Genomic DNA, 22,451 nt, shown 5'->3' with positions numbered 1-22,451 from the left:
GAAGATACTTAGCACAACGTTGAGTGCAGTTTAACAGTTCAACCCAATGCAGCACTTGAAAGAACATTACACATTCATAATACAACCCCCCCAACTACCACCACACACACCATTCAAGAATCAGTCACACATTTATGGCATTCAGAAATAAACAAAATAAAAGATGCTTCAATTTCCTCCAAATTTCAGATAGCAATCTTAAGAATGATATTGTTTTAATTAACTTGCATTGGTATCTCTATCATAACAAAGACATCAAGCAAAATGAACCACATCATGAAATGAAGGGAATGTGGGTAAATTAAAATCCTGAAAATAAGTGACCCATGTTTTGAAGCATTTTATTTTAGTTTTGCTGATGATACAATCAATACTTCTTTCAGTGAGATTTCAAATCTTCACAAGGAAATGCAAAAAGAGTGCAAAGACTATTCTACTAGAGAGGTGTGTGGACTATGATCGGGATAAATACCATTTAGACTCCATGAAGAAATAACCACGGCACTTTAAGTTCACACTGATTCCATTGCAATTATCTTTTTTAAAATGCAACTCAGTTGTATTACATTAATGAACAAACCACATTCAGCAAAATATGAAACCATTTAACAAAACACAGAACGGTTTAAAAACAGAATTCAGACAATCTACAAAGCAATGCATAAGTGGCACAGAATTGGCAAGTTTATTTCAGGAAACAGATGTTACAAGGATGGGAGGGAGTTTCCTTCGCATATTAAGAAAAAGATTTTCCTCCCCCTGCCAATACTCAAAACATGTTAAATGGACTCTTCTGCTCAACTTTGGTACTCTCTTGCTGTCCCTTCGGACTCCACACTGAATGGAACTTGAAAACATTTACAATTATTCATCAATCGCATCACTATTGGTTTAGACCCAAAAACTGATGAGCTTGTTCATCTTGCCCAGCAGGACAGCTGGAGGCCCATGCAAGAATCGCTGTGGCAACAGGAAGCAGCAGCAACACAAGGCCGGAAGAGAGGGAGGAAATGAGGAGGAACAAATTACAAAAAAAAAGGACAGAAATTCTTTTAACCTAGAAATGTCGATTTTTGCCACTAATTTCCCATTTTATTTCTGATCTGCAATTACCATTAGGAGTTCAAACGTTTTGGTATCTAAGGAATAAGATGCCCCACAACAGGAACAGATCAGCATGGAAACTTAGCAAATCCTCAATAGCTGGTGTGGGCCTCTATCTAGGTTATGTAAAAACTAATACGTCAAAAGTACTTAATTATTCGTAAAGCACTTTGAGATCTCCTGTGGTCAGAAAATGCCTTTCTTCTTTAGTGACATCATCACCATGACATAACAGTTAAATATGACATGAAATGCTGCCAATTTAAGTCGTGTCCCAATGAATACATGTAATCAGTCATTTGTAAACCCAACACTGATTATTTTCATGATTGCCTGTAGAACTGCTGCTGGTGATTGTCCACTCCAGTGGACAATGCACTGGTTTCAGCAATCGTGAACAACTTCCTTTGGAGAAGCCTTGCTGTGCAGACTTTCCAGAATTAAGCAGTCAAAACTGGAATATCTGCATGGGGTGTAGTTGAAAAAGACTATATTCTTTCCAAAGATACATTTCTATTGTGCCACAAATGGGCCATATTATAAATTTAAAAATTTATGAATCGAACAGTCAAGCTTTGTTAAAATCCAGCAGGATGCTATACACTTTGGATAGGAAAGGGGAAAAATGCACCCTGAATTTTTTAAAAATTTTGTGCATGGGATGTGGCTGTCACTAGCTACAGCATTTACTGCCAGTCCCTGATTGTTCTGGAGAAAGTGGTGGTGAGCTGTCTTCTTGAACCTTCGCAGTGCTTGGGGGTGTAGGGACATCCAGAGCGCTGTGAGGCAGGGACAAGAATGGCTTTGGCTGTGAAAAGCCCACCACTAGCTCGCACATGAAGAACGGTCACTTGGGCAAAGGCAGCTAGCACCACACTCTAGAAAGAGGCAACATCTTCAGGAGTTGGGAGTAGAAAGCAGGGAAAAAATTGGGAAGAAATAATATCACGTGGTTGCCTTGACAAGATCTGAGAGGCTTGGGGCTTTTTGAAGTCTAAAGGTTACACACCAAAGGCTGGTTTTACAAAATTTGTTCTACTTCACTTTTGATACTTACAGTATAATCCCCTCAACAAAGTAGATTCAAAATTCATGCTGTACGTTTACAGTAATTTATTGCTGTACAAGGACAATATAACCATGTCAGGAGAATGACTGGCATCAACATTACTCAACCTACATTTGCACCTGCAGCATAGAAAATACCCATAATTTTTTCCTATTAATTACAATCAACTTACAAATGTGAAGTTAACTTTGTGTCTCATTCCAGCAGAGTGCTTGGTGGAGTGAATCCATATTGCTTAATGCTTTTTTTTGGGGGGGGGGGGCGGTGGCGGTGTGGTGGTGGTGCATGGTGGGGTTTGACGGTAATAGAAAACTACACACCATGCATCAGGCTATTACAGCTGTAAGAATTAGGTTCCCTTGCACCTTCAGCACAGACTAATCTGGTATTTAGCTGATTCACAACTGCAGCTATGATGATATCAGATTTCAGTCTAAACAATTTGGGCTTCTGCCTTTGTCTTACATCAGAATTCCTGACTCTCTCCGCTTAGGCATTGTCTTACCAAAATACATGACTAAAAGAAACTAAAGTACCCAACTACATTGGAACATCTGCGTTGCCATTTCGGAAAGTCCAAAATTCCAGCCACAACCACCAACTTGCAAACTACCACCTAATCAAAAGAAAAAAAAAAATCAGCACAGAATACTACCATACACACTGCACACAACTGGATCAAAGCTACATCTCATGAGTGGTGTAGTGTGAGGCTTACACATGTGTGCGCTCTGGGTCCAACTAGAATTCAAGGTAATAAAAGAAACCATTGTCCCAATTGATGTTCCAACGATCAGCAACACTTCCAACCCCGGTGCAACAATATTCCAGGAGTCTGACATCAAAAATCAATAAATCAATCTTCATTCAGATTTGGTTTTGTTTGTAGAAATGAAAAATAAACCAGTTTCTGACACTCAAATCCATAAGCAATAAAATGATATGGAAAAAATCTGTGACAAAAATGAGACTCCAGCCCAGAATTAAAGCATGTATAATCACCATTTTCCAAGGAATGAAGAAATACAATTTATTTGTTTAAGTATCATGACAACCAATTTGATATTTGCTTTTGTCTTCAGACTTTTGAGGTGTTAGGCTGGACATTCTTCCCAGTGGTTGTAGCTTTGAAAAGCCAAACTCCATTTGGTCCACTTCAGAACAGGACCATCTGAAATTAAAAGCTGCCTTAAATAGCAAGTGATTTTAAGATGTGATATCACTGCAGAAACTTTCAATGGAATTCCACTGTTGGAAGGAATACTTGAAATTGAAATGCAGTCTCTTAACTGGATTTGAAGGGAGAGGCTCCAGGAAGGCGAGGCACAGATCCTTAAAAGTGTTTTAGCCAGAAGTGCAAAAATAATCTAACCGTGCAAATCAAACCGTTAAGATAACCACTTGCAATCTTTTGGTGTGAATGACATCACATTGCAAAGGATAAAAGAATACATCAAAAACAGGTTTTTTTTTGGAAGTGGGTGTCTGATAAATTAGGTACTGAACTTGTCCAACACCTCAGTCAAAAAGACAATTACACAGTATTTCTGTAACCTGTTTTTCAGTAATTATGTCTGTATTGCTCAGAATTTTAAACACATTTGAGTAAAAGCAGTGAATAACAGGAGTAGTGTCACTGTTTCAAGCTGTTCTGGTTACATAAATTGGATAATATTAAGCATTGAACAGATAATCAAACTTAAATCAAAGTACAAAAAAAAAGTCATGCTCAGAAAATGAAATAACCAGTCCTATTAATAGACTTCTCATAGCTATCCATCTGAGGTAGGATGGGATAATAAGAACGAAAGATTCAGTTCCTTTGACCTGACCTGCAGTATCATTTCAGTGGGCACAGAAGTCAATGGCTTTATGCAGAAAGGTGCAGAAACAGTTCAAATTTCAATCAAAATGGCAATACTGAGCAGTAGCCAGGGTCCTTCTCTGTTTTATGAAACAGCACTGCGCTGGTGAAAAACCATTGTGCCACCATGGGTGCATATCCTTGGACAAAAGATTTCCAGGCCGGTGAGGTCTCAATGTGGGGTCGATCTTACAGGTAGATTTTATGCACATCTTTCACTGTCCAAGCTTGGAAGAATTACCTGAGGAGAAAATTAGGAAAACACTTCATGTTTTGTCATGTTGGAGTATCTGATTGGTTAAACACTCAGCATATTAAGAGCCACTAAGTCTTAATTAAACTTTACCAAAGTGAGGCAGTGAGACAAAGTACCAATGTTATGTAGGGCAGGTACACTGGTTCACAATCCAAGAACGAACACGAGGAAGTGTTTCAATAGCCAGCTAATCACATCACTGGAATCAATCTCAGTGGATGAGGATGAGACAGACCTTTCTTTTGTACAAGTCTGTTAATGTAACTTAAGACAGCAATAACTATTTAGACATCAACATTATACCATGGCAGCAAAGACTGCAATATTAATATGCTCCTCGATAAAATTCAATAAAACAATAATTTATCACACTAGAATGTGACCTATCTTGAGATTTCTTTGTGAACCTTTCCTTTCTTCTAATACCATGAATTACCACTGCCACCACAGTTCTATCTCTCTCGCTCTCTCTCACACACACATGCACACACAAAACAAGATCAGGGCTTAACAATTATCTCATTAAATTCAAAATAATATGAACCAAAATGAATGTGCCTTTTCACGACTCTTACAAAAGTGAAACCTTGATCCATCTCTTGATTTATCTTGTGCCACTCAGCGAGAAAGACATTCAGTTTATCTTAAACCCAATGCAAACGATGTTTCTTCTGAAAGAAATTACCCAAGGCAACCAATACCTGGGTGAGCAGAGGTTGCCATACTCCTCAGTAAGAGGAATGAGAGGAGCATTTGGAGTGGTTTCAGTATGGGTTAGTCTGTCTCTAACAGGGTGGAATACACACTCTATATGATCGAGCAGAGGTTGATATTACATGATACGTTCAAAGGAATAGAGATCGAGAGCCACAATTGCATCTTTACTTGCTTTTAACAACTGGATTGTAGAGTATATACTTGCCTCCTCCAGTCAGCACCAGTGCCTGTAGAATATCAGAGAGTGAGACAATCCCCTTTACCACATCATGATCATCAACTACCACTAACCGATGAACCTACAAATAGGAAAAGACCTGATCAGTAACAAGTAGCTATGAAATGGTTAATTTCATGACAAATTAATGCTTTTTAGCAATAGTTTACTAGTTCTTTTCACTCAACTAAAAACAAAAGCTGGTTTCACACATCTTGGCAGTTCAATTTCTATTCCCTCCCTCCATCAAGGTAGTGATGCATTGCAGTGCTTTGAAGGAAGCATATTCATGCCTCCACAGTGCAGAAGATACTGGGCAGATATTAGATTTTCAAGGAGAAAAACAACAGATTGGAACTGGGAGAAACAAACATGGCTAAGCTTGAGAGCTGCCAAGTTGCTTTGCTATTTTTTTCAGTTCATCTGTACTGTAAAGGATGTGCTTCCTGGCCAATTGTAATATCCCATGGATACTTCCGTATAAGGCAGTATCACAAATCTTCAAAGATAAAGAAATTGCTGTCATGCTGGGGCCTTGAAATGAGATTTTACCATTTGCTGCTCAATGAAGTGAAAGATACCCATGCACAAGTTTTAACTACAGTTATTAATGAGGTATTCCTTCTGCTATGCTGCTGGAATGTCTGTTCTGTTAAAGTCTCCAACAAAATCAACAATGTTCTCTATTGGTATGTCAAACCCTAAGAAATTCAAAGGTTTAACCTGAAATTTCACGGAAAGGAAAATGAAATAAATAGAAATCAAAAAAATCTCACTTCAATCACAACAGAATTTGGAAAAGAGGCTGTAATGTTTATTCCAAATACTAAGATGGAGAGAGTATTTGATTTTTAATCAGCAGAGTTTTAAACAGTAATGTATTTTCTACCTCTGGTGCTGTCTCGTGTAGGGAGCCCTTTTGTCACAAAAAGTTATTAATGGGATCCATAGGATGGGTTGCTCCTGTGCTCAGGTGTATGGGAGGGTAAAATGAGATTGAGACACCAGCTAAACAGTTTCAGTCTCTCACTGACCCAAATTAAAATTGGGGAAGTTTAATTTCCTATGAATCCACTAAAAATTGCTGAATACAAGAGGAAATGCAATCACGGAAGCCAACTATTTTGTGCACTAGGCACTTCCTTTCAGAGAAGGAAAAAGAAAAACATAACTGCAAACACAACAGCCTGCATTTACATAGCACCTTTAAGAGGAGAAAACATTTCAATGTACTTCACAGGAATGTCAAAATTTGACAAGAAGCCACCCAAGGAGATACGAGGGCCAAAAGACTAAAAGCCTGGTGAAGTGTGTTACATTTTAAGGAGTGTTAAAGGCAGGTAACAAGACAAAAATACACAGTAAAACCAAACAACTGCAAAAAAAAAGTGCAGGCAACAGAGCTGTTCAAGAAGTAGTGTGCACTATTTAAAATTCTCTGCACCACTTAAGGGGATATTGCAATGGTTCAGTGCTTGCCCAGTGAATCAAACCTAACTAAGTTGCCAGTTTGCACTGTGGGAGGTGGGAATGACCAACTTTGCTCTCAGTGCTTCCAGATTTGTTTGGGGCGGGGGGTGAGGGTGAGGGTAGTGGATGGTGGAGTGAGAAACAAACCAGGGTTTCCACTCCAATCCACTGTCCAAACAATTCTGTCGAGAGTCACACAGGAAGAGTAATGAACTGGAAGTGTCCAGCAGTTGCAGGACTATATTAGCATTTTCTGGGGAGGACGCAAGTGGGTGAATGAAAAAGACAATTTAGAACAGTTCTGACATGTCACTGATCCATAATTTTAAGCAATAACTGTTCTATTAGTTGTCCTTTTAAACCTCCTTTTCCTGTACCTCTGCCTCCACAAGCCGATTGATAATCGTTTCAAGGGTTTCATGCTTGTAACACTTCAGTACCCCTTCAAAGTACTGAGAGCGGTGCAGTAGTGCTTTTGTTACAGTAATATCCAGGTTGTTGTAGGTCTTCTCTGCAGCAAGATTCTAAAGTACAAACATTTAATTAGAGAATGGTCTCAGAGCAATAAGAAAAAATATTTGAGTAGATATATGCTGCTACAAGATACTTACAATGACATCAAACTTAGAGTAGATATCTCCGACTCGCCCTACATAGGGAAAGACAGGAACACAGTTAACATAACACAGGAAGTACTCCTCAGGTCAGAACAACACTGGAAATAGAATATTTAGGAGCAATTAAATTGAATAGAGCAAATAATTTATCTGGTCTTCTCTACTCACTGGCACAATAGCAAGCAAGTGAATCTCTCTGAATTCGGACTGTCTTCACTATTTAATTCAAGCGGTGTAATGTAGATTTTCCATAATGACCAAGTAAAGCTACTGTTCATATGACTTATGCATTTAGGCTAGATTTGTTTAAACCAGAAGAGAAAGATAAACTTGACTGAATTGCAGTCAAATGGATTGGGACTATCCAGTCTATTTTCAGCTTTTGGCTAATAATCCATACTGCTGCAGATTTTACTATCCTGACCAGCCAACCTCAACAGAGTGATGTTTAACCTGTATAAATAAAGTATTTACAAAGAAAAGTTAAAATTGCATTGAAACCAAATTTCACTACATTAGTAAAAACTGCTTGGTTATTATTGAGAAATTGTGGTGTTGATCAACAGTTACAGCTAACCTTTGATGTGATCTGCTTTACTTGTGTGAACTCGCGGCACAACCAAATGTGCTGAGATGGCCAATAAACATAAGAGTTTAATTTTACCAGATTCATCCACAACAGGCAACGCAGATACTCTTTTTTCCACAAAGATTCCCAAAGCCACATAAATGGGAGTATTTTTGTTCACCACTGCAATGTTCTTGTATGTTCCAATGTTCAACTCTTCCAGCGTTTCAGACATAAAATCTGGTTTGGGCATCTCTGAGATCTACGATAATAGGTTAAGAAACACAGCAAACATTTATACAACATCAAAGAATCAAATCAAATGGATTTAGGTCAACTGATGAAAAGGATAAAATTGCAAATGATTTTGAATTAGGTTTTTAAAATGTACTTTTCTAAAGTAACACAATAAAACGTATGTGTCTTTCTAATCCTCAATCTGGAATAAGTCTCTTTCTTCCTCCCCTCTGCACACCAAACAGCAAAGAACTTCTTAAATCTACCACTGTGGCTCAGTAGCAGGCTTTGTAATCACAAGTTTCTGGTTTTAAGCCCCAACCCAGGGCTTGAATACCAAAATCAAGTCCAGTACAGTGTGTGCTGACATCACCATAAATTGCTCAGTGCACATTACCCTGCCAGTACTGCAGTGACAAGTTCACTGATAGCTGCTGTGCTGACTTGGTTGCCACCATTAAGTGATTCACAAAGGGTGCATATGCAAACAATCTTGCTGGGCTGTCAGGACATAGCCTGATATTTATTTAGTCATGATTTTTATTGCCTCATCATACTCCGCCCTTCACTTGAAACCTGTCAGATTATCTCTCTTCTAGCCTGATGAGTGTTATTTGGTCCCAATGTATGCGCGGGATAAATCTAATCTTTATCCTGTTAATATCACATTTCAGCAATATGACTACTAGCTTTTGGCAACAATCATGGTCTATGAAGAGTAGAGGTAAATATTTTCATTTACTTCTAGATATTTATCAAAAATTATTCTTGGATTAAATATTCCCTATGCTGCTCCTACTCCAGGTCTATGTCCAGAGTGTGTTTCACCAATTTCTGCTTCAAATGTGTTAATATTTCTTTTGGTTATGATTTTCAAGATCATTTTAGAAAGATAACTAATTAAGTTTATTGTTCTAAAATGATTGCCATTGCTTCAAGGTTCTTAGATATTTTAACAAATAATGAATATGTCAAGTCACTTGGAATATATCTTTTGGTACTTAATTGACCACAAATTTCTGTTATCACTTCTCATTCTGTTTCTCCAAAGGTTCTCACATGCTCTGCTATTTTTCTTTTCATCTGAGCCTGGATATTTTCTTGCATTCAGTTTCAAAGTGTACTTTACCTCAGGTATCTTAAAGGTTTAGCTCATTGTTTGCTTCTATCTTTAAAAAGTCTCCCTCGGTTTGGATCATTGTACAATTCATTTCTATATTCTGTCCATCTTTTTGCTGCTCCATTCCTTTCAAACAATATTTTCATCACTTTTGTTCTCCAATGACCCACAACTGTTATTCTTATAGCCTGTTAAAGATTTCAACTGTAGTGTAAAACTCTCATTTTAGGATTTCTTTCTGACTTTAATGTTTTGTCACGCATCGCATTACATCATTTCAATTTAGTCTGCCAACATGTATTCTTGACAGTTTCAACATTGAGAAGAAATTCTGGTGTCTTTCTTTTCTTTCTCCTTCCAATCTTTGCTAGTATCTCAACTGTTATCCATTGCTTGTCTCTTATTTTTCTGTTGGTAACATTTCCTTTGCAGCATGTTGTATACTCATTCATACTTCCCATTTGCTTTCTATGTCTTGTTCTGGGAATTCTGTTTGTTCAATCCACAATCCTGAAATATTCGCTCTTCGTTTTAACTTGAAGGGCAAACACCTCTGACATTGTCACCCTTCAAGATGTCAAAATCTAGATGGTTGTACATCATTTTCATTTTTGGTGTTGTAAGTTTTGCTACAAGGAGACAGTGATCTGAATTAATAGCTGTATCAAATACATACAAATGTTCTTTATACTGCTTCTAAAATGTTGCTTCACAGACACATAATCTGTTTGATTTCTAACATTCAGAGAATCAGATAAACATCCGGGATAAGAATTGGAGACAAGAACATAAACTTGTGATATACTGATCACACAGCACTACTTGCAGAACCAGGAGAGGCCCTACAAAATATCATATGTCAGGTAAAATTTAGAAGCTTGGAATCTTTATTGTTTTTGTCTGTTTGGTGTTCATATTAACGGGAGTTAGAAGGAAGACATGGGAAGAAAGTAGATGAGCGATTGATGCGAATGGTATCACACTGCAACAAGTAGATACCCTTTATCCTAACTGGACAAACTGAACTGAACTGGCACACGCGATACAGAAAGTTAGGACAAGAAGAGATATGATGTAAAACTCAAGCTTGAAACAAGGGAAAAAAAACTTAAGATGCTACATTCTATCCACTTTGCCAGTGACCACAGAAACCTGACAATAAAATTAGATCTATGGAAGACAGTAGAAATGTATGAAATGCGGATGTTAAGATGTGCTAAAAATTCTATATACAATCAATAAGTTAAAAGAGGAGGTATTTGAAATCACAAGAGGAAAATAACTCTTTAAAAAATGACATCCCGAAAACAAAATGTTAGTATTTTGGTTGTTGATCAGAGCTGAAAAGCTACAGAGATCTCTTCCAAAGGGGAAAGTGAAGGGGAACAGAAAGACGGGCTGACTTAAACACAGTAGGATGAAGATGTCACAGAGCAGTTGTAGACGAGCTACAATTGCTAAGTGAGGATGGTGCAAGACAGACTAGTGCGAAACACCATGGCAGTAGATCTCCCAGCACAGGAGTGGACACATGCAGCAGCTGACAGAGTTTGAATAATGGAAGAAAATAAGTTAATAGATGGATTGATGTCTTCCCCTCACTCAAGCCCACTTCCTGGCTGATATACCCATGGAAAAGTCAGTGGTCTAGACCATTTTTGTGGAAGATAAAATGGAGGGGGGAGGCCAAGGCAGACGTGGATATAGATTGTGGTTAGTGGAGCATCACTCATTGCTGGTACTCAAGTTTTCCCACCTGTCTCAGCAGCAAGGTCTGCAATATCAGGTCTGCAATATCAGAATTTTATTCCATACCAAAGTCATAAAGTCATTCAGGATGAAAACAGGTCCTTGGGTTCGAGTCCACGCCGATCACGTTCCCAAACTAAACCAATCCCACTTGCCTGCATTTGGCTCATAGCCTTCCAAACCTTTCTTATTCAAGTACTAATCCAAAATGTTTTACATGTTATAGGTCTGAGCAATGAAGGCAAGCATGCTAAACACCTTAACTACCCTATCTACCTGTGACACAAATTTCAGCAAATTACATATCTGAACCCAAGCCAATCTCATTTAAACCAAATTGTGAAATATGGGTAATCTCTCACTATTTAAACTCAACTACACAAGCACCAATTTCCAGAAGCAGACCATATCCCCTATGAACTGAATACCGCAGCCTCATGTATAACATGAATGGAACTGTGGGGTACAGGACTTATAAATGCTGTCAGTGGGCATTTACATCAGTGATTACTAAGGCTACTGAAATGTCCACTTAATATCAAACTGCAACGTACAGGTTTAAATTCATTTACATGAGGGATAGCTATACAGAAGGTCCATGGCAAGTGAAGTGGTACAACCCTTCAGCTGTTGCAAAATCAAGGAGCTCTAAATTCAACAAGTATATCACAGAACATTGCACAAACGTTAACCATTTTTGCCATCTCACATGAGATGGGCAGTATAAAGCATGGGAATCGACATTTCAGGCATAAGCCCTTCATCAGAAAGTGGGGGTTATGCTCGAAATATCAATTCTCCTGCTCCTCAGATGCTGCCTGACCTGCTGTGCTTTTCCATCACCACACTCTCAACTCTGACCTCCAGCACCTGCAGTCCTCATTTTCTCCAGTATAAAGCATAGAACTGAAGATCAGAGGAACACCTGTGTTTAGATGCTGTCCTGTGACCCCAAAAGATATATTTCCCAATGAGTTCAAACAGATTTCTAACAGCAACAAAGGCAGTAGTTAGATGAGAAGAATGAGATGGGAAGAATGCAATTATTTGACCCCAACCTCCAGAGAAGCTATTCAGAATATCTGATGTGAACCTGCACAGTTGCAAAAATTGCATGCTACTTTACTTCCCCAGCGACAAAATACTTTATCCCAACCACAGCTAACTGACCTTAATACTGGGCTGTTTTATCTAAAGCTAGAGGGAAATAATACAGCACAAATGTTTCTGAATACAACTTGGGAGCCTGGCTTTCATTGCAGTATGAGTTCTCTTGATAGCATCACTTCAAGGTTAGAAGAGATTTTGCTCAGTGATGTAAACTTACCTTAAATAATGAGAGAAATCAAATGCAATGACACAATTTCAACTCTGCGTTACTTAATCCCTTAGGTGACAAAATCAGATCTCTGACGCAACATGGCCATATCAGAATAACCTCAGTGAAAAATGGTTTAAATTTCAAAGTTACTTCTGCTCGAAGTTAAAAACTGCCACCAAAAAAAGATGACACCCAAAATTTTTCATGTGCGCCCTTGTGGAGGTGACTGAATTCACCTCACTTTACTAGTCTGAGATACTTACAAAGAGTTTGAGAAACTTTAGGATGCGCTTGTGTGTGAGAATGTAGAGTGTGTTCCCTGTCAACGGATCGACGACTGGAAGACGGTGGATTTTGTTCTTGATTAGCGATGAAACTGCATCGTACAAGCTGCAATAATAGAAAAGGTTGAGAAGTTGACATGTTGGCATCACATGACACAAGGATTCACTTAAGTTCAGAATGGTCATTGCAATTTTAAAAAATGCACAAATGAAAATCAAAAAAAGGATTTCTCATCAAGGATAAATAACATTGTAATCAAATAGAATTAGGATAGGAGTCCCAGGCCTATGACACAGTGACAGTTAAAGATCAGCGATATAGTTCCATGTCAGAGTGAAGAGAGACTTGGAGGGAACTTGCAGGTGGTTTCACTCCCATGCACCTACTGCACTTGTCCTTGAAGGTGGAAGTGGTCGCAGGTTTGGAAGATGCTGTCCAAGGAGCATTAGCAATTTGCTGCAGTGAGTCATTTGGTGATATGCACTGCTGCCACTGTGCGTCAACAATGGAGAGGCTGAATATTTAAGATGGCAAATGCTGTGCCACACATTCATACTATCAGACATTTACTTCAATATATAGAAATGAAAATACAACCTAAAGCCAAAATACCTTACACTAATCCAGTCCAATTAAATTTTGATAGATAAACTCAAATACAAATCTTAAAAGAGCTTTCATGTTTCAAGTTACCTTACACTCTGCTTTGAATTGTTTTTTCTTCCACATATTCCTAAAACACAACCGAGACACCAAGATCCCTCCCACCCTGCATTCTTTGTCTCCCTCCCCACTCCATTCCATCCCTGGCCTCCCTGCTTGCTCTAACTCCTCTCATCCCCTCCATTTCCCATCCCACCATGCCCTTAACATTCCCTTGCGACCCAATCCCTCTCCCTCTTCATACTCCCCCAATCAACCTCCCTAACCCACCCCCGGCCTCCTTCCTGACCCCACCCAACCCCATCCCCTGCTTCTCTCCCGACTCCATCCCCACTCCCTCCCATCTCGGGCCTGCCTCCCCAATCCCTTCCATCCCACATCCCCAGCCAGACTGTGTCGTCAGGTGGCTCTGTCCCAACCCCATCACCGCCCAACGCTTCCCTGTGGCCCTGCCCTCCGGCTTCTGCCCTCTCGCCACACCATTCTCCTCCCTCCTGCGCCCTGGTCTCCCTTGCCGACTCGGCTTCCCTTCCTGCTCCATTCCCTTCCTGCGTCAAGGCCCTAGTCTCCCTCTTCGCAGCCTCCATGTTCTCCCACATCCTTTTCTGCCTGCGTCTATTTCTAGTACCCTGATGTCCTTCTCTCCCCCCACTAGGCCCACCCATCATACGCCTGCCTCTTTCGTCAGCTCTCATGGTTGTTTGGAACCTGAAAATTTCATGCAAAACTTCAATCCCCAAACCCCAAAGTATTTGTGTTATCCAACAAATGTTCTGCTGGCAACTGGATGAACAAAACTGCCAACTGAACTCTTACAAGAGGTCATAAAGGACCTCTTACATAAGAGTCCTTTCACAATTCAGAACCTTTTGACCAAATAACTGCAGGTTCTACAGAAAGATGACCAAATAATCAGGTGGAATGCATGTTGTCAAGCCAGATTAAAGCACACTGCCACACAAGATTAGCACATTTTAGTTACCTGGCATTTGGAGAGATGCTCACCAAGGGTTTAAATGAATCCTGCAAGTAAACCTCTGATGAGACAAAGAGGAAAAAAGTAAAAGTCAATGAGTGGCAATACTAAATAGATGTCATAAGAAACCACAATAAACAAAAAGGATCTTTTATATTCAGATAGCTAGATCATTTACAGCATTACAGGACAATGGCAAGACTACACCTGGAACACTGTGTACAGTTCTGGCCTCCTTAAGGAAACAGTGCAGAGAAAGTTCATTTAGCTGATTTCTGGATGAAGGGTTTATCTTATGAGGAAACTTTGAGCAGATTGGGCCTATACTCAGTGGAGTTTAGAAGAATGAGAGGTGATATTATTGAAAAAGACGACCCTGCGAGGGCTTCACAGGGTGGATGCTAAGAGGATGTCTTTTGAGGGGGCATAGTTTAAAAGTAAGGGGAGAAATTTCTTCTCTCAGAGGACTCTTAGCCTGGAATTCTGCTCCAGAAAGCAGTGGAGACTGGCTCATTGAATATATTCAAGGCTGAATGATTTCTGATTGGCAAGCATGTCAAGAGTTATGGGGAGAGGAGGCAGACAGGAAAGTAGAGTTGAGATCACAATCAGACCAGCCATAATATTATTGAATAACAGAGCAGGCTCAAGGGCTGAATGGTTACCTCTTGCTGCTGACTTGAATGTTGTTACTGCCACAATAATAAAATCCTTGCATATTCCCAGACAAAGAAACCAGAATTCAAGTACAACATATAAGGCATTCTCTTCCATTATCACTACTGGAGCTCTAAATAAATCAAAAGCAGAACACTAAATGCTGGAAATTGGAATGATCAACAGAAAACACTAGAAACGTGCAGAAGACAGGCTGCATCTGGAGCAAGGAACAGTGTCAATGCTGCTACTTGAAATGTCATTGGTCTGAATTGTCAACTCTTTCTCTTAAAATAAGCCAATGGTAAAGGTGTTCAACTTACATTTCTAAAATCAAAGAGCAAAAATGTTAAATCACAAATGACTTAGCACCAGAGCCTGACTGAGATCAGTTCATTCAGCACTGATTAGGGCTGCAATCTTAGACCTCACCAGTTTATAAAGTACCTTTAGCACTGAGCGAGCATTGACCCACCTCCCTCCCCATCGCACAAGCTCCTTACATATTTCCAGGTTAATCTTGTTTAGTACAGAGTTCAATACAACCAGGAGCTGCCAGCAATCCAAACTAATATATTCTTTAAAAAGACACTTATCATACTATATTCAAGGAAATAGTGATTCTGCTAGTGGTGCTGAGGGGTGGGAGGAGAAGAGCATTCCAAACATGTTTACAATGCCTTTTTCTTTGCTCAACTGAAACATGATTGAGCAAAAACAGACTGGAAATGGCTATTTGAAAGCAAATTAATGGCGAAGCAGTGAAGAAGCATTCAAAGAGGGTGACAGTGATGGCAAGAAAGAAAACATGACACAAACACAATGGCCCAAATGGTCTGCTTTAGTTGTGTAACTTTTTAAGGACTCTGTTGTGGGGAAAATCACCAGCCTTGGATTCAGAGTCGGGGTTCAATGACAGAGTTTAATGCACAAGGAAATACTGGAGCTTCGGGAGAGAGAGCAATACCAACAGCACAGTGGTCAGCTGTGAGTCTTCTCTCTACCCGGAGCACATGTCAAGAAACATTTATACATTTTGTAATAATAGGTCAGTGATGAGGTTATTGTCTTTGTAACATGATTTGTTTATGGTAAACATTACAGAACCGTTAATAGTTTCGGTGCAGTCATTGTCAGTTTCAATGTCTGCGCGGAAGTCCATTGCTCGAGTAATGGGCGCTAATCGCTCTTCCTGAGAAGGACGACTACTGCAGCCCTGGCTATTAGTACTCTGTATTGAGTCTGTATCAGACTGTTAGCATTTCTATCAAAAGTATTGGCTGGACCCAGACACTTCGACGGGCAGTGTACGTTACTAATGTGTATTCTCTCCCCCACCTGCCTTAAACTAATCGACTAAGTTGTGACTGCATTGTGCTGACATTCTGCTGGCCCCAGGCATTGTCTGTGTTTGCTCTGCTGTCTCTCTCCATACTGTGGTCCAGTGGCCATCTTGTGTGTCAAGTAGCCAACGTATGGCTCAGCGGCCATCTTGTGTGTCTGCGTGCCCAGTGTCACCCTGCCCCATGCCATCTCCCACTTCAACTCCAATTGCAGATGATGGTTGATAAATGCAAGGGACACTTCAAGAACAGCACTGGCATTTGTTTTCAGGAAAAGGAAAAGTCGATTCTGATTAACTTTTTACATACTGAAGTTTTCCAAAGATGTTTGTGCACATTAACAACAGTGTAACCTGTTTAATTTTTCAGCAATTTGATTCTTTAAAGTGCACCCTTCTCTTTATTCCTTAAAAATATACCCTTCAATGTGCCTTGACAATAAAGGATCTGCAAACTATGAAGCAATGGAGCTATCCAAGTAGAAGGCAACCACCAGCAGACAACAAAAGCTCCTTCAGCTGGCTTACCGCTTAATAAGCATAAACTACTGTCTGGTTAAGTCCAAGATCCCTTTGGCAAAATAAATTAATCAAACTGACTTCAAGGTCCAACAACAGATTTTCACAACTTCATACCAGTCTCTCCCTTTTCTGCAATGCACAGATAGTAGGACTCAACTTTCTCCTCTACCCTACGACATCCTTATTATAACCCATTGCCTTGCCCCTCACAACTTTAAAATTCTGCGGGTCAACACTCACTCTCTCTGTTATCTTACTTTACCTCGCCACGTTTCTATTTTGTGTTCCTCCAGTTCATAAATCTGAACCTGTGTGGGAAAGGAAAAAAAAAAGAATTTGAAATTAGCCACAATCCCCAGAAGCAGATTGGTAAGTTGCTGCCATCCCACCAGCCACTTCTGTGCACTCTCCCCCACTCATCTTAATGCACCTGAAACAATGGGAACCTTCACGCAAAGTACTTCTATAATTGAATAGCAGATTAATTGGAACTAACTAAAAACATGCATTTTTGTAGCACCTTTTGTGACGTGCATTGCAAGCTCCCACAAACAGCAATGTGACGTTGACTAGATCAGGTGTTTCACCGATGCTGGCTGAGGGTTAAATGTTGACCAAGACACTGGGGAGAACTCCCCCCGATCTTCTTCAAAATACTGCCATGGGACCTTTTACATTCCCCAGAAAGGGTTAAATGCAGGTCGGTCTCCCCTTTGTCTTCAGTATTGAAGGAAAAACCACGGGATCAAGGAAATTCAAAGTAGGATGCCTGTAAGATAACTTATCTTAGCAAAACCAGTAGAAGGGCAGCTACAATTCGGGATAAGGGGTGGGACCATAGCTGGGACCAAGTGGTGAAGGTATCAGTGGGTGGGTACTGCTTATGGAAGTGCACCACAGCACAAGAACCCTTCAAGGCAGGTGAAGTGAAAACTTGGGGATAAATTGGGCAATATTTATGCAGTGGTGCAGCTGAAAATAGATCTCCACTGAGTTGGAGGTAAGGCAGGCTATGACTCTCGTTTAGCATCAGCTTACCACAAAACAAATGCACACTTCAATCACAAAAAATCCTTCTTAATACCAGAGTATTTAAGATTAACTGCAGTCCCAGCTTACACACACACACACACACAGAGACAGCAAACGTACCAGCGGCGACTTGTAGTATCGGTGTAAAATGTTAATGAAATCGGTGATTGTGAGCATGCCTGCAACAGAAGACCAGTCAAAAAGAAAATATTATTTCTTTCCAATACATATTATTAAAATTAACTTTAATTTGCAAGTCCTACATTAAAAAGGGACTTGTTAAACAATGAAAGCAATGTTTTGCCCAGCACTGAGGATGGACATGAATGAACAACCATCAGTTTGTTTCAATGGCAGTTTACAACTGATTTACAGATAAATAAAATTGCAATCTCAGTAACTCTAACTGTTCAGTGCCTGGTGGCACATCATTGTGTAGTATGGTGACCCCACTTCTTGTGCTTCACTCCTATGAGCAAGCCATCTCATAAAGAGCAACAGCCCTGCTGCTTTAATTCGACACATTTGGGCTCTTCCTGAGTGCTGTATGTAATGGGAAAGTACAAATTCCTACATTGCCAGCAAAAGTCACCTGAAAAGTGTGACATTACAAAACCCTGGCAAAACAAACAGGTTTCTAATGTCTGAATAACAGTAATCTGTGGCAGCACTATTTAGATTAGATTACATTACAGTGTGGAAACAGGCCCTTCGGCCCAACAAGTCCACACCGACCCGCCGAAGCGCAACCCACCCATGCCCCTCCTTACCTAACACTATGGGCAATTTAGCATGGCCAATTCACCTGACCTGCACATCTTTGGACTGTGGGAGGAAACCGGAGCACCCGGAGGAAACCCACGCAGACACGGGGAGAACGTGCAAACTCCACACAGTCAGTCACCTGAGGCAGGAATTGAACCCGGGTCTCAGGCGCTGTGAGGCAGCAGTGCTAACCACTGTGCCACCGTTACTTTCTAATGACCAAAAAGCAGCAGCTATCTAGACCCCTCTTTAATCATTGTACGTGTGTTGGCAATTAGCAGCACTTTGCTTCACACAAGCACAGCTGAAAGCTTGGATTTACAACAATGAGAAGGGCACTGAAATCATAACTGTCCTCTTGTATTGCTGCGAAAACAGAACAGATCTTTCTCTCATTCAGACAATATGAAAGGTGGCACTGAAAACCCGTCTTCGCAGTCCACTCACCTGAGAGAACAAGGAGGACCATCACCTCACTCCAAAGGAGAGCAAGCAAATAATGTCATGGCTTTGTGCAATTTAAACATCCCGCATATAGTTTGAATCAAATAATTCACTTACCAGCTTCGTAGCTGGAAATCAGGAGGTCAGTTAACTCAGTATAGACGATTGCAGCTCAAATCCAAGACATTCCTGACCTACTTGCTGAGTCATTTTGGAAGCAAAACTACAAAAGCTTAGCATAGCACACCCCCTGTTTATGAATCTGACATTTGGTGAGTCATATCCTAGCAAAGCACAAGCCAGAAATGGTGCAGCAGCTCAAACACAATCCTCACTGCCAACCGTGCCAATAGCAAGCCATTGACATCATCTGGCAAGGTACAACAGAGTAGGAAAATCATTGCTATGATATTTGAATCCAGGAATGCAATGAATAAACTATTGATTTTAATCTTATGAGTCACTGCTCATCAATCTCTAGGACAAATTCCCTGTTTAACTAAAAACTCCGAGTTTTGCACAATTTAATTGACTTATCTCAACAATTTAATAACTTTCTAACCACATGCTCACGGCATAACCTTTCAAAATTAATTAGTTTTGCTCCGAGATCCTACATAATGTGTCACTATTTAATCTTCACATTTAGCCTCAATTGTTTATCATTACAGGTGGTTTACAAAGAACGTCATGTAGAAAGAAACTGGCCATTCAGCTCAACCAGTCCATACTATCTGTGTACATTACTACTTTTTAGGGGGACAATGATTTTCTTTAACAGGAATAAATCAGTACGTTCTGCAGTTACTGCATACATTTTGCCACAGAATCCAGACAGAAGAAAAAAAAAATGGATACTTTCTTGGTTGTTGTTATGGATTGTACACATGTTCAAAACTACAGAATGGTATTCAGCATTATTGGGTGACAAGACAATTTGCTAGCCACTTCTGACCTTTGAAGGGAGCTCTGGGTGTGTATGGTGACTACCAACTCATGGAAGGGCTTTTGCAAAATGGGCTGTAGATGGAGTTCCATGAGAAGTACATACATCATTCACTTGTGATAGCTATTTCACAGATGTTTCACCTCCATCCTTCTCATGAGGAGGGTAATGCTTTCCGGAACCAAAGAGTAGCATATCTTGCAGCTGACACTTAACAGACATATGCCAGCTTACCCAGATCATTTGCCAACAGACATCAAAGTCTGTAGTGATTGAGAGGTTTGTCAATTTTGAACCAGCAACACAATTACTACAAAATTCACTATTTGTAATAGATGGCTGCTATAATTTGGGTAGTTTCTTTTTAATTATTTCCACAGAAAAGCCTCCTTAAAATTAATTGGGAAAAAATGCTCTGCAGGATCAATAGAACTTACCCACAAAGCTTTGTGTTTTGCTATCCCAGAGTGGGGCAGCACGGACACCATTTGAAACCAGAGCAAAGAAAGCCTTCTTCACCTGCATGAGAAGAGAAAGTAAGTAAGGACTGAAATTTTTGATAGCTCTGAAGATTACAATTCTGGGGTGTTGCACAGGCACCAAGAACTCAATCCTTTTGAAAAGAACCCACAGTGTTTAAATTTAGCCTAGATTATTTCACCCTATAGACCTGTGGACAAATGTAGTTTGATAGGGAATGGCTCTGCCTTACTGGCTTAAAATAAGCAAATGAATACCCTGTTTAGTCATTTAATAAATACCATAAATATCCATTTTGGTATACGAGAACCAGAAAATAATCCTGGGAACTGTTCAGGCAGTACCATTGCAGTGTACACACAGATGCAATTCCTATGGAGTCATTTTGTGCTCAGTTTCCTTTAACAATTGCTTTCATTCAAGATAATCTTAAGCGTTCCTACTTGGAGAAGTTGAAATGCCACATTAATGAAGTGCAAAATGATGCTCAAACATTGGATGTTGAGGTTAGAACATGCTGTTAGTGCACAGGGAGCTCTCATCTGCCCCAAAGCCAAAACCTAATTAGAAGAGTATAAAGAAAGTAGGAGTATACTTAAGCGGGAAATCAGGAGGGCAAAACGGGCACATGAGATAGCTTTGGCAAATAGAATTAAGGAGAATCCACAAATAGAATTAAGGAGAATCCAAAGGGTTTTTACAAATATATTAAGGACAAAATGGTAACTAGGAAGACAATAGGGCCCCTCAAAGATCAGCAAGGAGGCCTTTGTGTGGAGCCGCAGAAAATGGGGGAGATACTAAACAAGTATTTTGCATCACTATTTGCTGTGGAAAAGGATATGGCAGATATAGAATGTAGGGAAATCGATGGTGACATCTTGAAAAATGTCCATATTACAGAGGAGGAAGTGCTGGATGTCTTGAAATGCATAAAAGTGGATAAATCCACAGGACCTAATCAGGTGTACCGTAGAACTCTGTGGAAAGCCAGAAAAGTGATTGCTGGGCCTCTTGCTGAGATATTTGTATCACCGATAGTCACAGGTGAAGTGCCAGAAGACTGGAGGTTGGCTAATGTGGTGCCACTGTTTAAGAAGGGTGGTAAGGACAAGCCAGGGAACTATAGACCAGTGAGCCTGACCTCGGTGGTGGGCAAGGTATTGGAGAGAATCCTGAGGGACAGGGTGTACATTTGGAAAGGTAAGGACTGATTATGGATAGTCAACATGGCTTTGTGCGTGGGAAATCATGTCTCACAAACTTGATTGAGTTTTTTGAGGAAGTAACAAAGAGGACTGATGAGAGCAGAGTGGTAGATGTGATCTATATGGACTTCAGTAAGGCATTCGACAAGGTTCCCCATGGGAGACTGATTAGCAAGGTTAGATCTCATGGAATACAGGGAGAACTAGCCATTTAGATAGAGAACTGGCTCAAAGGTAGAAGACAGAGGGTGGTGGTGGAGGGTTGTTTTTCCAGACTGGAGGCCTGTGATCAGTGGAGTGCCACAAGGATCGGTGCTGGGTCCTCTATTTTTTGTCATTTACATAAATAATTTAGATGTGAGCATAAGTTAGTAAGTTTGCAGATTACACCAAAATTGGAGGTGTAGTGGACAGCCAAGAAGGTTAACTCAAATTACAACAGGATCTTGATCAGATGGGCCAAAGGACTGAGAAGTGGCAGATGGAGTTTAATTCAATAAATGGGAGGCGCTGCATCTTGGGAAGGCAAATCTTAGCAGGGCTTATACACTTAATGGTAAGGTCCTAGGGAGTGTTGCTGAACAAAGACACCTTGGAGTGCAGGTTCATAGCTCCTTGAAAGTGCAGTCGCAGGTAGATAGGATAATGAAGGAGGCATTTGGTATGCTTTCTTTAATTGGTCAGAGTATTGAGTACAGGATTGGGAGGTCATGTTGCGGCTGTACAGGACATTGGTCAGGCCACTGTTGGAATATTGTGTGCAATTCTGGTCTCCTTCCTATCGGAAAGATGTTGTGAAACTTGAAAGGGTTCAGAAAAGAT

The 22,451-nt window shown here is 40.2% G+C and overlaps 1 protein-coding gene across 2 annotated transcripts in view; it reads right to left on the bottom strand.

Moving 5' to 3' along the window:
- Nucleotides 1-323: 323 nt before the first annotated feature.
- LOC122543313 (5'-AMP-activated protein kinase subunit gamma-1) overlaps nucleotides 324-22,451 on the bottom strand; it is a 62,213-nt gene continuing 40,085 nt past the window's right edge. For both annotated transcript variants that reach the window (XM_043681830.1, XM_043681831.1), the window contains 10 exons: nucleotides 20,379-20,460; nucleotides 17,907-17,965; nucleotides 17,017-17,062; nucleotides 14,240-14,294; nucleotides 12,573-12,699; nucleotides 7,979-8,144; nucleotides 7,309-7,346; nucleotides 7,075-7,221; nucleotides 5,216-5,309; nucleotides 324-4,278 (listed from right to left, as the gene is read on the bottom strand). In XM_043681830.1, the coding sequence (XP_043537765.1) occupies nucleotides 4,253-4,278; nucleotides 5,216-5,309; nucleotides 7,075-7,221; nucleotides 7,309-7,346; nucleotides 7,979-8,144; nucleotides 12,573-12,699; nucleotides 14,240-14,294; nucleotides 17,017-17,062; nucleotides 17,907-17,965; nucleotides 20,379-20,460 (840 nt within the window). In that variant the 3' untranslated portion in view covers nucleotides 324-4,252. The remainder of the gene's footprint in view (nucleotides 4,279-5,215; nucleotides 5,310-7,074; nucleotides 7,222-7,308; nucleotides 7,347-7,978; nucleotides 8,145-12,572; nucleotides 12,700-14,239; nucleotides 14,295-17,016; nucleotides 17,063-17,906; nucleotides 17,966-20,378; nucleotides 20,461-22,451) is intronic.

This window comes from Chiloscyllium plagiosum, chromosome 43 (genome assembly GCF_004010195.1).
Source record: "Chiloscyllium plagiosum isolate BGI_BamShark_2017 chromosome 43, ASM401019v2, whole genome shotgun sequence".
Classification (NCBI taxonomy): Eukaryota; Metazoa; Chordata; class Chondrichthyes; order Orectolobiformes; family Hemiscylliidae; genus Chiloscyllium; species Chiloscyllium plagiosum.
This window is presented reverse-complemented; position numbering and strand designations above follow the sequence as displayed.